Source organism: Doryrhamphus excisus, chromosome 15 (assembly GCF_030265055.1).
Source record: "Doryrhamphus excisus isolate RoL2022-K1 chromosome 15, RoL_Dexc_1.0, whole genome shotgun sequence".
Lineage (NCBI taxonomy): Eukaryota > Metazoa > Chordata > Actinopteri > Syngnathiformes > Syngnathidae > Doryrhamphus > Doryrhamphus excisus.
Window position 1 is genome coordinate 2,874,790 of NC_080480.1, and position 14,997 is coordinate 2,889,786.

General features: G+C 36.9%; 1 protein-coding gene across 2 annotated transcripts in view; it reads right to left on the reverse strand.

Moving 5' to 3' along the window:
* Nucleotides 1-5,625: 5,625 nt before the first annotated feature.
* clec16a (C-type lectin domain containing 16A) overlaps nt 5,626-14,997 on the reverse strand; it is a 41,004-nt gene continuing 31,632 nt past the window's right edge. For both annotated transcript variants that reach the window (XM_058048363.1, XM_058048364.1), the window contains 5 exons: nt 10,561-10,712; nt 8,216-8,420; nt 7,896-8,066; nt 7,658-7,795; nt 5,626-6,298 (listed from right to left, as the gene is read on the reverse strand). In XM_058048363.1, the coding sequence (XP_057904346.1) occupies nt 5,808-6,298; nt 7,658-7,795; nt 7,896-8,066; nt 8,216-8,420; nt 10,561-10,712 (1,157 nt within the window). In that variant the 3' untranslated portion in view covers nt 5,626-5,807. The remainder of the gene's footprint in view (nt 6,299-7,657; nt 7,796-7,895; nt 8,067-8,215; nt 8,421-10,560; nt 10,713-14,997) is intronic.

The following is a 14,997-nucleotide window of genomic DNA, read 5'->3' on the forward strand; positions in this document are numbered from 1 at the left end:
AATTATGTAATATAATCTAAATAAATAAAACAATTTAAGCATTAAAAATGCTAATATATAATTTTTTTTAAAGTGTCTTTTGATGTGCATTATTTCCAGGCTTCTGAGGGCCACATACATTTTTTTTTGTCAAAATTGACAGAGCAAAAGATTTTTTTTTATTTTTAAATATAACATTTTTAATTTTGTAATATAATGTAAAAAATAAAACAATTTAAGCATTAAAAATGCTAATATTATTTTTTTAAGGTGTCTTTTGACGTGCATTATTTCCAGGCTTCTGAGGGCCACAAATTTTTTTGTCAAAATTGACGGAGCAAAATATTTAAAAAAAAATTTAATATGAAATTTTTAATTATTTAATATAATCTAAATTAATAAAACAATTTAAGCATTAAAAAATGCTAATAATATATAATTATTTTTTTAAGGGTCTTTTGACGTGCATTATTTCCAGGCTTCTGAGGGCCACATAAAACCATACGGTGGGTCAAATCTGACCCCTCCCCCCAAGACTGGAATTTTACACCTGTTCCTTAAAGCATAAATACATGTAATAAATACATAATGGAACCTCCAAAGTCGACCATAATCTGTTGGAACTAGAGATGCAACAATTAATCAATGATTAAATCATCCATACTTACATTTTCTTACGTTTATTCGGGTCCAGGTCTGGGTCCGGGTCCTGGTCCAGCAGTCTCCTGGTCCTCTGGCCACACCTTGTAGTTCCACTGGGAGGACAATGAAGCATTCCCAGGGCAGTTGTCGGACATAACCCCTCCAGCGTGTCGTCGGTCTGTACCAGGGTCTACTCGGGAACACCTTACCAGGGACCAGAAGCCTGAGCCACCTCAAACGGCTCCGAGTAGATGGACCTGAAAATTGACCTCTTTGCCTTTTGACTGAGATCTCAGCCGGGTAGAGGGTCCACATAACAGCAGTCAGGTCCTGGGTGATAAAGCCACTCAGATGAGCCTATAAGAAAAGACAAAAAAAGGAGAGACCACACCTGACCTGAACTGAACGTGGGACACTAGGGCCTCACCCTGGAGCCAGGCCATCACCATGGGTGGTACCCAGACAGGGTCCATACCTATTTGTACCCAATTAGATGCTTTTGACTTAGATAGACCAAAAAGGGATATCTTTAAGCATCTATCAGTTTTAGATTCCATAATGTTTGGTCTTCATTTATCACAGTCTGTGATTGGTCTCTGACTCCCGGATTCCTTGAGGAACTCAGAAGCTGAATCACGGAAGCCTCTTCTTAGTCACCATTTATTCTCCAGCAACGTCCAGTAAATGGAATGTCCAGGATGGACAGGAAAGGGAACGTCATTGAGCTCAAATAATTTGCCCAAAAATGGGAAAGACCAAAGAGCTGTACTCCCTATCTAAAAGAGAAACCTCTTTGAGACGTCAAATCGAAAGTAAAAGGTGCAAGGCGAGATCCTGGCTAGCAAACAACTGACAGTTAAAGCCAAACCTCCAAGGTAATAATAAGGAAATCGTGCAACAAAAATCCATGCCAGGATAAAACTGCCACTAATTTCCACAGTACACTTGTCCCTCGTTTATCACTCTTAATTGGATCACGTAGACCCAGCCGGTCCGTGAATTTCCATAAAGTAGGATTTGTTAATCTGTTTACGGCCTTTTTAATATGGTTTTTAACATTAGAGCCCTCTAGACATGAAATAACACCCCTATAGTCATCTTTATACTCATATTATCTAAGACTAATATGTTTTTTATGCTAAAAAAATGCCCAATGTGAGCCCAAAATGTAAAATTTGCTTAAATGTGCATATTCAAGACTAATAATAAGCCACAAAACAGCCAAGAACCGCAATGATTGTCCCTCGTTTATCACTGTTAATCGGGTCACACAGACCCAGCCGCGGTCCGTGAATTTCCATAAAGTAGGATTGGTTAATCTGTTTACGGCCTTTTTAATATGTTTTTTAAGATTAGAGCCCTCTAGACATGAAATAACACCCCTATAGTAACCTTTATAGTCATATTATCTAAGAATAATACGTTTTTATGCTTAAAAATGCCTATTAGCTTAAGCTTATAGGCATTTTTAAGCATAAAAAACGGCCTTTTTAATATGGTTTTTAACATTAGAGCCCTCTAGACATGAAATAACACCCCTATAGTCACCTTTATAGTCATATTTTTATGCTTAAAAATGCCTATTAGCTTAAGCTTATAGTAATAGTAAACAGATTAACAAATCCTACTTTATGGAAATTCACGAACCGCGGCTGGGTCTGTGTGACCCAATTAAGAGTGATAAACGAGGGACAATCATGCCTATTAGCTTAAGCTTATAGGCATTTTTAAGCATAAAAAAAATATTATTCTTAGATAATATGAGTTTTTCCATGCTTAAAAATGCCTAATGTGAGCAGAAAATGTAAACTTAGCTTAAAAACTTAGCTTATTCGAGACTAATAATAAGCCGCAAAACAGCCAGAAACCCAGCCGCGGTCCGTGAATTTCCATAAAGTAGGATTTGTTAATCTGTTTACGGCCTTTTTAATATGGTTTTTAACATTAGAGCCCTCTAGACATGAAATAACACCCCTATATTCATCTTTATACCAATACTATCTAAGAATAATACGTTTTGTATACTAAAAAATGCCTAATGAGCCCAAAATGTGAAATTAGAGAAAACAGTCGCAAAAAAAGCCAAAGAAAAAGCAACGCACACACATACAGAGATGCTCAGCAAGATGATGACATCAAGTCTATTTTCATGCCGAAATTTTGCTCAATTTCCTGTTTGAGATCTTCTGTTATCTCAAAGTGAGTGACGCATCAAAAAGCCTAGGTTACGTGACATAGTTTTTTAGATTATTTAAAAATTAATCTGTGATATTTAAAAAATTAATCTGTGATCTTAACTGTTTGGGAATCTTGTAGTGTTACCACTAGAACTGATACACACACACACACACAGATATGTGTCAGTACAGTATGTGTCACTAGCGTGCCAGGAATAATACCTCTGCACATGCAGACCCAGACTTCCTCGAATACAGGAAGTGCAACAGGATAAAAGATATACGTCACAAAAAAAAATCCCGATGTCCATTCACAAACGCACAGTCATCTCGGTGTTGTTAGGTAGAATAATTTATTGCGGCTCTTTATTGATCTATTTCTCTGTTTCAAAGTCATTAACAATACTTACATGTTTAAAAGCCACAAGCATTTACATCGCGCACACGCTCACACGCGCGCTACAATCAGAGACTAAAATGACAGCAGCTCATCGTGGCGTTTTTGTACGTCGGGACATCTAAACGTGTTTCCAGACCCGTCTAGTTCTAACTCTACCGATGCTCCTCCTGCTAGGTGTATCCAAGCGTATCCAAGCTATCATTCCGGAGTTATTTACAGTAGCCAAATGGGAGTAGAGTATTGCTTTAAATGTCTGTGATGATGATGGCACGGGTCTGTTTTGTGTTTATAAATAAAGTTGTAATTACGGTATAAAGATGTCGTCGGTATGGGTGGAGTGAATCGGGCGAAAAGGCCGCACTCGTGAGCGAGAAGTTGTGTGTTACATTCACATCTGACCTGGTTTGTTAGCACTTGAGTTTATTGCAGTAGTAAAGCTTTACTCGGTAAGGACACAAGCTACGGTGGAACCTTGGTGAGCGCCAAAATTTAGCGTACATTTTTTGGTTAGCACACAATATGTTGTGTTATTAATATACTGCATTTTTTTTTAATCAAGGAAAGAAATACAAGAACATTGAAGATCATTTTTACCTTCCTCGAAGTAGTAATTGTTGCCAAAGACACCATAGAGCCGTGACATCAACTCAGACGCCACCTTCCTGTTTTGCCATGACTTAAATCGGGCTGCCACGCATCATCATTTTCCTAGTTGCTTCTTGTTTTGACGGACCAAATCAATATGAACTGCAACATATCAGAAAAAGCAAACATATCCATCATCATCTTTTTTTTGTGTGAATATTTTATTTTGTCTAACACACAAAGATAATAGGTCGGCTTTCAAGAATGACGAAGAAAATTGTAAAACATTCACGTTTGAGAGGCCGGAAAAAGGAAATTTGTATTTCATTATAACATTAGAAATTATAACAATGATAAAATTATAATTATATATATATATATATATATATATATATATAATTTTAATTTTATTATATATATATTTTTTTAATAATATATATATGTATATATATGCATTATTTTAAAAAATTGTAATTTTATAATATATATATTTAAAAAAAATTAAAATTGTAATTATATATATATATATATATATATATATATATATATATATATATATATATATATATATATAAAATATTTAAATTTAGAATTAGAACATCATTAGAACAAATCCCAAAATGGTTGGCGACTGATTTGATTTGTTGTACCTATGTGCTATTTATTTGATATTCTATTATTATTATTAATATATCTATTTCTTTAGTTCAATAGTATTTCACTTTTTTTTTTTAAATCAAAATGCTGGCACTTGGAACTTTCGTTTGTGTTATTTTGCAGCCATGATCAAAAATAAAAGTAGAGACTTGAGATGAAAAACACTTTTTGAATTCAAGAACTAACTCATGGCAAAACAAGAAGTAGAGACTTGAGATGAAAAACACTTTTTGAATTCGAGAACTAACTCATGGCAAAACAAGAAGTAGAGACTTGAGATGAAAAACACTTTTGAATTCGAGAACTAACTCATGGCAAAACAAGAAGTAGAGACTTGAGATGAAAAACACTTTTGAATTCGAGAACTAACTCATGGCAAAACAAGAAGCAGAGACTTGAGATGAAAAACACTTTTTGAATTCGAGAACTAACTCATGGCAAAACAAGAAGGTGGTGTCCTCGCTGATTGTGTCTTTGTGTCAAAAATCACCGTCTTCAATGAAGGTACAAAGTACTTCGTTCATCATTGATATGCAATTAGAATTGTTTTACTGTTTTTTGTTGGAAAAAAAAAACTGCAAGTCAGGCCTTGTGGACGCTAACCAAGGTTCCATTGTATTTTGTTAAATAATAGCGAGGATTACATCATCGGTGTATTTCCAACTGAGCTTAAGTCAATGTAATTATCTTATAATTGGAAAGATTGGGCAACGTGAATGACTAGCAATGTTCGAATACGTGCTCTTTCACATGACACTAATCACACCGCCGCTACTTGATCTTATCCCCCCCCGCAGGCTTGAGTAGGAAGCACCCGTGAGAGGAAAGAAAAAAACCAAAGATGCTTTGATTACTTTTAACTACTGAGTCATAAGACACTACGCAACTGTCTGTAAACTGCCTGAAAAAAGGTCACGTTCTCCATTTACGGGCGTGTTCACACGAGGGCATACTTTGTATCCAGCAAGGCAAAGTATGACGTATGACGTATGACGTATACATCCTCAATAACCATAACTTTTGAGCCTACACACACACACACACACACACAACTAGTGCATACAAAGGCTTGTGCAGTCTGTGTGTGTGTGTTTAGCATCGTAGTGACTGACAGCACAAGTGGCAATGTGAACTTAAGACATAAAAAATAGAGATTTTTTTTAAAACATCACATCTGCAGTGTGATTAATCACATCGATTAAAAAAAAAAAACGCTGCTGGTTCGACGATCCGAGGAGTGATTAAAAAAATGTTCCTGTATGTGTGACAGATGAATCCAAATGTGCTTTGAGACTTCGTTGAGTTCCACGAGGGAGTGCCGTGTCTCCATGACAACACACTGCATCCGAACTGGATTGGGTGTGTTGTCAGTCTAGTTCAGGGGAATCCGGTGAATCTGACGGTTTCTGCGCATCTTCTGGGTCGTTTACAGCGTCCCCCTGAGGTGAGTTCCTCTCCGCGGAGTCCGGTTCTTCATCAGTCGGTGTCACAAACTCTGTGGTTTCTTCTTGGATTGTTGCATCCTCCACTGGAGAACCGTCTTCATCTCTTTGTTCTACATCACTCTCCTCGTCTAGTCTCTGGAGGAAGGAGAGCGTGGCGGGGAGGTGGCCGGCACATGGGTGGAGGTGCGGGGAGTCGGCAGGGGGGAGCAGCGTTAAGGACTCCACGCTCAGGGTGTCGGCGTTGCTGTCCGTGAGGAGGGAGATGGTGGGTTGGGAAGCCGGGGTGAGGCTAGGAGCCAGGGTCGGTGCTGGGGTTTGGGTGGAGGGGGCGGGGGTTACGTCCCCGACACCTCCCTCCACCACTTCTCCGCATGATGAGGCGGGAGGGGTATGCTCCAAGAATGTGCCATCATCTTTAGAAACAAAATGAGGGAACTTTTCTTTATTATTTCAACTGAATTAACACAAACTTTTAGTTATTTCATGAATTAATTTCAGTTGAAGTTAATACAATACACAATAACAGGCAAAAAAAATTAAAATAAATGCTAGAGTATGTTTAAAAATGCTTTTAAAGACAATTTTTGAAATTTTATTGCACGCGACCAGAGGTGCATATGTATATGTATGTATATATATATATATATATATATATATATATATATATATATACTTTTTTTAAACAAAAAATACTCATGGCATCACATAAATATAAACAGTTATAGTATATATTATTAATATTATTGATTGTTTATACATTCATTTTACATATTAAACAGAATAAAAATAAAAATACATATATTATGTAAATATAATAATAAAAAAATTAATTATTATTATATAATTATATATTTTTAATATACAATAAATAAAAAATAATTACAAAAATACAAATACCCAAGGAATTCATTTAACATATTAAATAGAATGAAAATAAAAATACACATATTATGTAAATATAATAAAAAATCAATTAAATTATTATTATTATTAATATATTATATAATGATATATTTTTAATGTACAATAAATATAACATTTCAATACAAAAATACAAATACCCCAAAAATTCATTTTACATATTAAATAGAATAAAAATAAAAATACACATATTATGTAAATATAATAATAAAAATCAATTAAATTATTATTATTAATATATTATATAATTATATATATTTTAATATACAATAAATACAACATTTCATTACAAAAATACAAATACCCAAGGAATTCATTTTACATATTAAATAGAATAAAAATAAAAATACACATATGTAAATATAACAATAAAAAACAATTAAATTATTATTATTAATATATTATATATATTTTAATATGCAATAAATATAACATTTAATCACATTAATTTTAATTAAATAAATTTAATTCTCATAAATAGAGAAACAATCATAAGTCAATTTTGATTCTTGTTTTTTATAAAATAAAATAAAAAATTTAATTAATGCAAATATCTGTATTTTTGTATTGGTGTAGTTTTAATATTTACATTTCCTTTTTATTTTTGCTGTTATTAATAGACGGTCCATTACATATTTAACAGCCCTGTGTATATATAATTACAGAAAACTGTACAGTATATGAATAAGGTTCTAGTTTTGGGTTTATAAGTTATGATCTATGACTAAAGCTCCATGGGGGAATAATGTGTGAATACTTACGGTAATAAGCTGCTTCCTAGTCAGCCGACATGAGAAGTAGATGCTGTTTGTTCCTGCAAGGAACTGTGTGTGTGTGTATGACTGGCGTACCTGTGGGGCTCTGAGCTGAAATTGAACTTGCGGTAACCGAGTCGCATCTTCCTGTGCTCCCACTTCCACTGGAGGGAGTAGACGGGGAGGACAGAGGCGAGGGACTGTGTTGCGACACGCAATGTGCTACCGCAAAGCCTGGGGGAACGATATATATATATATATATATGCGTATATATATATATATGAACATGAGACATTTTGGGTCATGGGAGGCTGATGAGGACCTAACAATTACCTGGGACTTTATCAACTGAGGCGAAGACGGCTCTGCTGGCCGTGGGGTCATTGGGCGCTCGTCTCGACTGCTCGTAAAAGCGGAAAGGGAGGCCGCTGGGGGAAGCGTTGGCTGTCTGACCAAAACCAAGCACCTCCGTCGTACTGGGCTGAACAGGCAGGTCCAATAAAGCTGAGTAAAGAAGAATAGAAGAATTTTGATGGTAGTTTTTGACTTTTGCTTTTATTTTGAATGGCGAGATTTAGATAAGTGACTAAATGAGCTTTCACTTTCTGTACAGCTCACTCCTGTCAAAAGGTCGACTGCCCGTGTGTCCTCACCTGCAATTCTTTGCATTTTCATGCGTCTGGCTTGGATGCGACCTTTGGCCAGTCTCTGCTTAGCGATAATGCAGCGGATGTGGTCTGCAAAGATGAAGTTGGCCTGCAGGATCGGCAGCGGCTTAGCGTGAGGGTTGGAGCTGGGCTTATGTATGATGATGTTTAAAGCTCTGCTGTCATCTTCAACGCCAGACACTTGCATGTCCTGGAAGCGGGGATTAGGGGGGGTAGTTTATTGTTTAAAATGAAAGGGAAAGAGAAAGCATCAATTGATCCATGTGAAAGAAACCAACCAATCAAGTTACAATTCCTTTTCCTTGAAACTACATGAAGCAATATTAGCAGAAATGACATGTGAATGCGCAAATCTGTTGATCAACCGGGAAGTGAACCAGCAACCGTCATGTTGGGAGACAACCACTCTGCGACCTATGAGTCATCCCACTATGTAATGTTAAATGTAAAATTAATTTCCATTTTGAAATTGCCCATTCATTTACAATAAGAACAAACGTCAACTAAAATATTGCATATATTAAATTAAAAATAAAATAAATTTAAAAATAAATAATTATTTTTCACCACTAAGGGGGCACATTTAATATTTTTCCTTAATTTTTAGCAGACTAAAACTGCCAATTTTAAATGAAATTAGAATGTAAAAATGCAGACCAGATGCTGAAATGTACAAATAAGTTGAATGACTACAGCTACATGAAGCAATATTAGCAGAAATGAAATATGAATGCTCAAATCTGTTGAACTGATTCATCAACCGGGAAGTGAACCAGCAACCGTCATGTTGGGAGACAACCACTCTGCGACCTACGAGTCATCCCACGATGTAATGTTAAATGTAAAATTAATTTCCATTTTGAAATTGCCCATTCATTTACAATAAGAACAAATGTCAACTAAAATATTGCATTATGGAAAATGTGGGATTTTTTTTTTTTTAAGTCTCGAAACACAGCCGACATGTTGTGAATGTTGGACTGCTTTGAAGAGGTTGGAAAATGTGGGAGTAATTAGCGGACACAAAGAAAACTGAGTTTGAAATGTTGGCATGGAAAAAAATAGAGGTATCTAGAATGATCACACAAGGACTGGAGATTGAACCAGCAAGCTAATTATAAATTAAAAATAAAATAAATAAAAAAATAATAATAATAATTTTTCACTATTAAGGGGGCACATTTAATATTTTTCCTTAATTTTTAGCAGACTAAAAATGCCAATTTTAAATGGAATTGGAAAGTAAAAATGGAGACCGGATGCTGAAATGTACAAATAAGTTGAATGACTACAGTAGGAGCGAACCAGCGACCACTAATGGTTTGATCTAATGAGCTAATGATGAAAAATTAAGAAAAATCAGAAGTAGTAGAGGAATAAATGGAAAATTCTGAACTTGGAAAAAAAAAGAAGCGGCATTTTACAATATGGAGTTGAGCAATACTGCAAGTCACAGTAAGGGTGAAATACATTTTAAGTGTAACTGTATTTCCTAAGAATGTTGACTAATGCATTATGTGCGGCCGCAATAACCCCATTCATCAATAAATGTAGATCAGGGGTCTCAAACAAGCGGCCCGCGGGCCAAACGTGGCCCGCAGGACACTAGTTTGAGGCCCCCGTCTTGATATGAAAGTTTAATGTTAGTGCGCAAGTTTGATATGGATGCTGTATGGTATCATGTACCCAGAAAAAATTATTATTACGTTTGATTAATGTTCATGTTAAAGGTTAAATAACTGTTAATAGTTATCCTCCCTATCCGTGTGGAAGTGGTACGTTTTTTTTGGCTATTTAAGTTTAAAGGAAATAACTTGAAGGCTACCGTTTAGGTCGCTAGCTCTCTAGTTTATGCGAGTTAGCATGTGTCTCAAGACCCTGCAGTTGCGCAATATGTTGTAAATAAAAAGAGTATAAATGTGACTATAGTCATGTTTTGTCATGTCTACAGGGCTCTAATAATGCTTTGTTCATTTTAATCGGAATAAAATTATTTGTCTACACCAACTATATGTGGTTTCTTAAGTTTTTATTATTTGCTGTTTTATTATTATTATTATATTTATTTATTTATTACTGATTGATTTTCTTTATTCTTGATTTGTTTATTCATTTTCATCTTATTTTGTGCAGAAAAATAAAAATTAAGATATTTGAGAACAGTGGAATGTTTTAAAATCGGAACCAAAGCACTGAAAAAGTTTGTATATTTTTCTGTTTTTAATAAATGCGTTTTTTTTTGGGGGGGGGGGGGGGGGGGGACCTGATGCGGCCCATTGGGGCATCTTTTCTTCTGATAAATGACACACACGCACACACTTTTCTCTTACCTGCAACAGGCCAGCAAACTTCACAACACCCCATCCGAGGCGTTTGGTTTCTGGTTCAACCAAACTCATCTGGTAGACGTCGACCGCTAGGAACCTTTGAGCCTGGCAGCCATCTTTGCTGACCACCATACACGCTATTAGGTCGCTGTTATCTGAAATCATCATGATGGTCACTCTGGTTAAAGTAAATAAATTCATCACAGCACAGAGACTTGGCATAAATTCATGTGATCCATGACACAATCAATCAAATTGTCATGGATTTCATTTTGTAGACACTTGAAAGCACCATGATACATTGGCAGCCTCTAACATGCACACACGCCCTAAAAAAAAGAACTAACTGTTCGTGCCGCAATTACAATCAATGGGTTCTCCTTTCAACAGCATCACTTCCTGTTGCCAAAAAAAAAAAACGGTCTCAGCTGCAGATGCTGATCCCCTCCCCACTCAGGTTTTGTTTATTGAAGCTCTAAAACAGGGGTCTCAAACATGCGGCCCGCGGGCCAAATGTGGCCCGCAGGACACTAGTTTGAGGCCCCCGGATTGATATGAAAGTTTAATGTTAGTGCGGCCCGCGCAAGTTTGATATCGATGCTGTATGGTATCATGTACCCAGAAAAAAATATTACGTTTGATTAATGTTCATGTTAAAGGTTAAATAACTGTTAATAGTTATCCTCCCTATCCGTGTGGAAGTGGTAAGTTTTTGGGTTTGATATGGATGCTGTATGGTATCATGTACCCAGAAAAAATTATTATTACGTTTGATTAATGTTCATGTTAAAGGTTAAATAACTTAATAGTTATCCTCCCTATCCGTGTGGAAGTGGTAAGTTTTTGGGTTTGATATGGATGCTGTATGGTATCATGTACCCAGAAAAAAATTATTACGTTTGATTAATGTTCATGTTAAAGGTTAAATAACTGTTAATAGTTATCCTCCCTATCCGTGTGGAAGTGGTAAGTTTTTGGGTTTGATATGGATGTTGTATGGTATCATGTACCCAGAAAAAAATTATTACGTTTGATTAATGTTCAATGTTAAATAGCTGTTAATAGTTATCCTCCCTATCCGTGTGGAAGTGGTAAGTTTTTGGCTATTTAAGTTTAAAGGAAATAACTTGAAGGCTACCGTTTAGGTTGCTAGTTTTTATTATTTGCCGTTTTATTATTACTATTATATTTATTTATTACTGATTGATTGATTTTCTTTATTCTTGATTTATTTATTTTTCATCTTTCTTTCTTGTAGAAAATTGGAACCAAATTTTTAATTTTTTTGTTTTTAAATTTTTTTTTTTTTTTTTTTGAAAACCTGATACGGCCCAGTCTCACCCAGACCTGAGCTCCAGTGCCCCCCAAGTAAATTGAGTTTGAGACCTCTGCTCTAAATATAAAAGAGTAACTTCACATTGACGTACAGATTCCCCTTGCAGACTCGCACTTCCTATTAATGTGGTTCCTTTAATTCTGGTACCTTAGTAACTGGAATTTTTCCATTTGTTGGGTGTGTGACTAATGCAGATTTATATTGCGTATTAAACAAGAGGCTACCCTCGGGATAGCTGTTGACGTGAGCGGACCGTAGCTGTAGAGGTGGTGGACATGTCACTATGTCAGAAGTCAGAATAGTCAAAAGGGAGGGAAAGGTTTGGACAAAAGAGGGGAAATAAACCTCCACCCATTCTCAGCTTTACTTAGCTTCCACGGAAGGGCGGAGTGTGGGTTTGGTGTGACGAGCAGATCTTTCGACAATGGATGTGATTTTTGACTGATCACAATCCTACTGAGCAGGGTGTCAACTGGAATTAAATGTCGACAATGGAGGGACTGTATAAAAACTGAAACTGAAAGTAAAGTCAACAGTGGAAGGGCTATGTTTTTATGTCCTAAAATGGGAGAAACAACAACTTATATAGCAGTACATAACAGTATTGCATAAGTAAATCTACTCATTTATTTGTAAAGCAAATATTTTTGTAGTTAGAGCAGAGAAAACTGGCTTACAATCTTCTAAATACAGTTTTAACATTATTAGAGCCTTCCAGACATGAAATAACACCCCTATAGTCACCCTTACACTCATTCATTCATTCATTTTCTACCGCTTTTCCTCACAAGGGTCGCTGGGGGGTGCTGGAGCCTATCCCAGCAGCCGCCAATTAACCTAGCATGTTTCTGGAATGTGGGAGGAAACCGGAGTCCCCGTAGAAAACCCACGCATGCACGGGGAGAACATGCAAACTCCACACAGAGATGGCCGAGGGTGGGGAAAGACAAAATAAGAAGCCAAAAAGTTACCACTTCCACACAAAATAGGAGAACTCATTCATTCATTCATTTTCTACCGCTTATGCTCGCGGGGGTGCTGGAGCCTATCCCAGCTGTCTTTGGGGCGAGAGGCGGGGTACAACCTGGACTGGTGGCCAGCCAATCACAGGGCACATATAGACAAACAACCATTCACACTCACATTCATACCTACGGACAATTTGGAGTCGCCAATTAACCTAACATGCAAACTCCACACAGAGATGGCCGAGGGTGGAATTGAACCCTGGTGCGCTAACCACTCAACCGCCGTGCCGCCCACCCTTACACTCATATTGCCCAATAAAATTGACATAATAAGAGAAAACCTGTGTGTGTTTCTTTAAATGTGTTCTAGTGGCACAGACAGGAAGTGACACCGAGGGTTGGGGGTATGCATATATCTGATTTTTTATAACGGATTTCGCCTATTTCGGACAAAATCTCCAGTCCCGTTCCAATGCATTTCCATTAAATTTCCCTCGCATATATCGGATGGCCGCATCGTGGCGCTCCGATTCGCCGAATCGTGACAGGCCGCTATACGACGTCATTTGCAGCGTTTGCAGCGTTGCCTGCGCGTCCAGGTACATTGGAAACATAGTCAAGGAAGTGCCTTTTTATAACGGATAAAATCCGATTTACGCATATACCGGATATAAATCCCATATATGCGTAAAATGGACATTTTCCGGTATACGCATATAACGGATTTCGCTTATATCGGACAAAACCAGTGGGAACAATTGAATCCGATATATCCGAGGTTTACTGGATATTTAATAGGCAGGTCAATAAAATGAAAATAATGTTGTGATATCTAAAAGTGATATCGGATCATTGAGAGGGTTTCCCTGCAGCCTAACAATGAACATTTCCAAGTTATATATACTATACAGTATGTGCAGGCTATTTCATTAAGTCAGCTATTTAATTTCTTTGACCATAAATGATGCATTTTCGCACCAATGAGCTAAAAAAAAAAAAAATTCCAAGAAGAAATCTGCTGCAAAGTCATCGCAAAAGATGTGATAACTGTTGGTGTCAATGAACCTAAACGTGGCTACACACTGTGCAGTCATCATTGCTGAGTAAACTACTAATGATAATGATGATAAATGATATGACGCTAACATGATAAATAGTGTTTTTTTTCACCATGGTTGCTTCTTGGAAAACAAATTCTAAAACTGAGGGCATTTTATTTAACCTTACTTACAATATGAGGACCAAAAGTCAAACCTGCAGTGGTGCTGAAATGGATAGAGCATTTATGAGGGGTTATTAGAGTTCAATGGTGTCACACTTTGTTATTTTTAGCGCTGGATGTCATGCGGCATAATTTGGGTCTCCATAACAACTTTACGCTTCACTCATTATGGGGTTTAAAAAATATACGAATCCATAAATCATGCCGTTTTGTGGTTGAATACGACCTTTTTGGTTAGAAATATTGATATTTTTGCCTAAATTCAGCATTTTTAACTAAATAACTAATAAATCATTAAACATTAAGATGACAACAAAGATGCTGTGATGGTCATAAGGAAGTCACTAATACTATAATGTTGGGTTAGACACACAAGCACCAGAGTCAACAGGCTTGAATGATCTGGGCCCCAATAATCCCTAACATGGACGACTGTCTGCACGGTGATCGAGTGGTTAGCACGCAGACCTCACAGCTAGGAGACTAGGGTTCAATTCCACCCTCGGCCATCTCTGTGTGGAGTCCGGTTTCCTCATGCTAGGTTAATTAGCGACTCCAAATTGTCCATAGGTATGAATGTGAGTGTGAATGGTTGTTTGTCTATATGTGCCCTGTGATTGGCTGGCCACACCAGTCCAGGGTGTACCCCGCCTCTCGCCCCAAAGACAGCTGGGATAGGCTCCAGCACCCCCGCGAGGATAAGCGGTAGAAAATGAATGAATGAATGAATGAGTTCTCCTATTTTGTGTGGAAGTGGTAACTTTTTGGCTTCTTATTTTGTCTTTCCCCACCCTCTGCCATTTCTGTGTGGAGTTTGCATGTTCTCCCCGTGCATGTGTGGGTTTTCTCCGGGTACTCCGGTTTCCTCCCACATTCCAAAAACATGCTAGGTTAATTAGCGACTCCAAATTGTC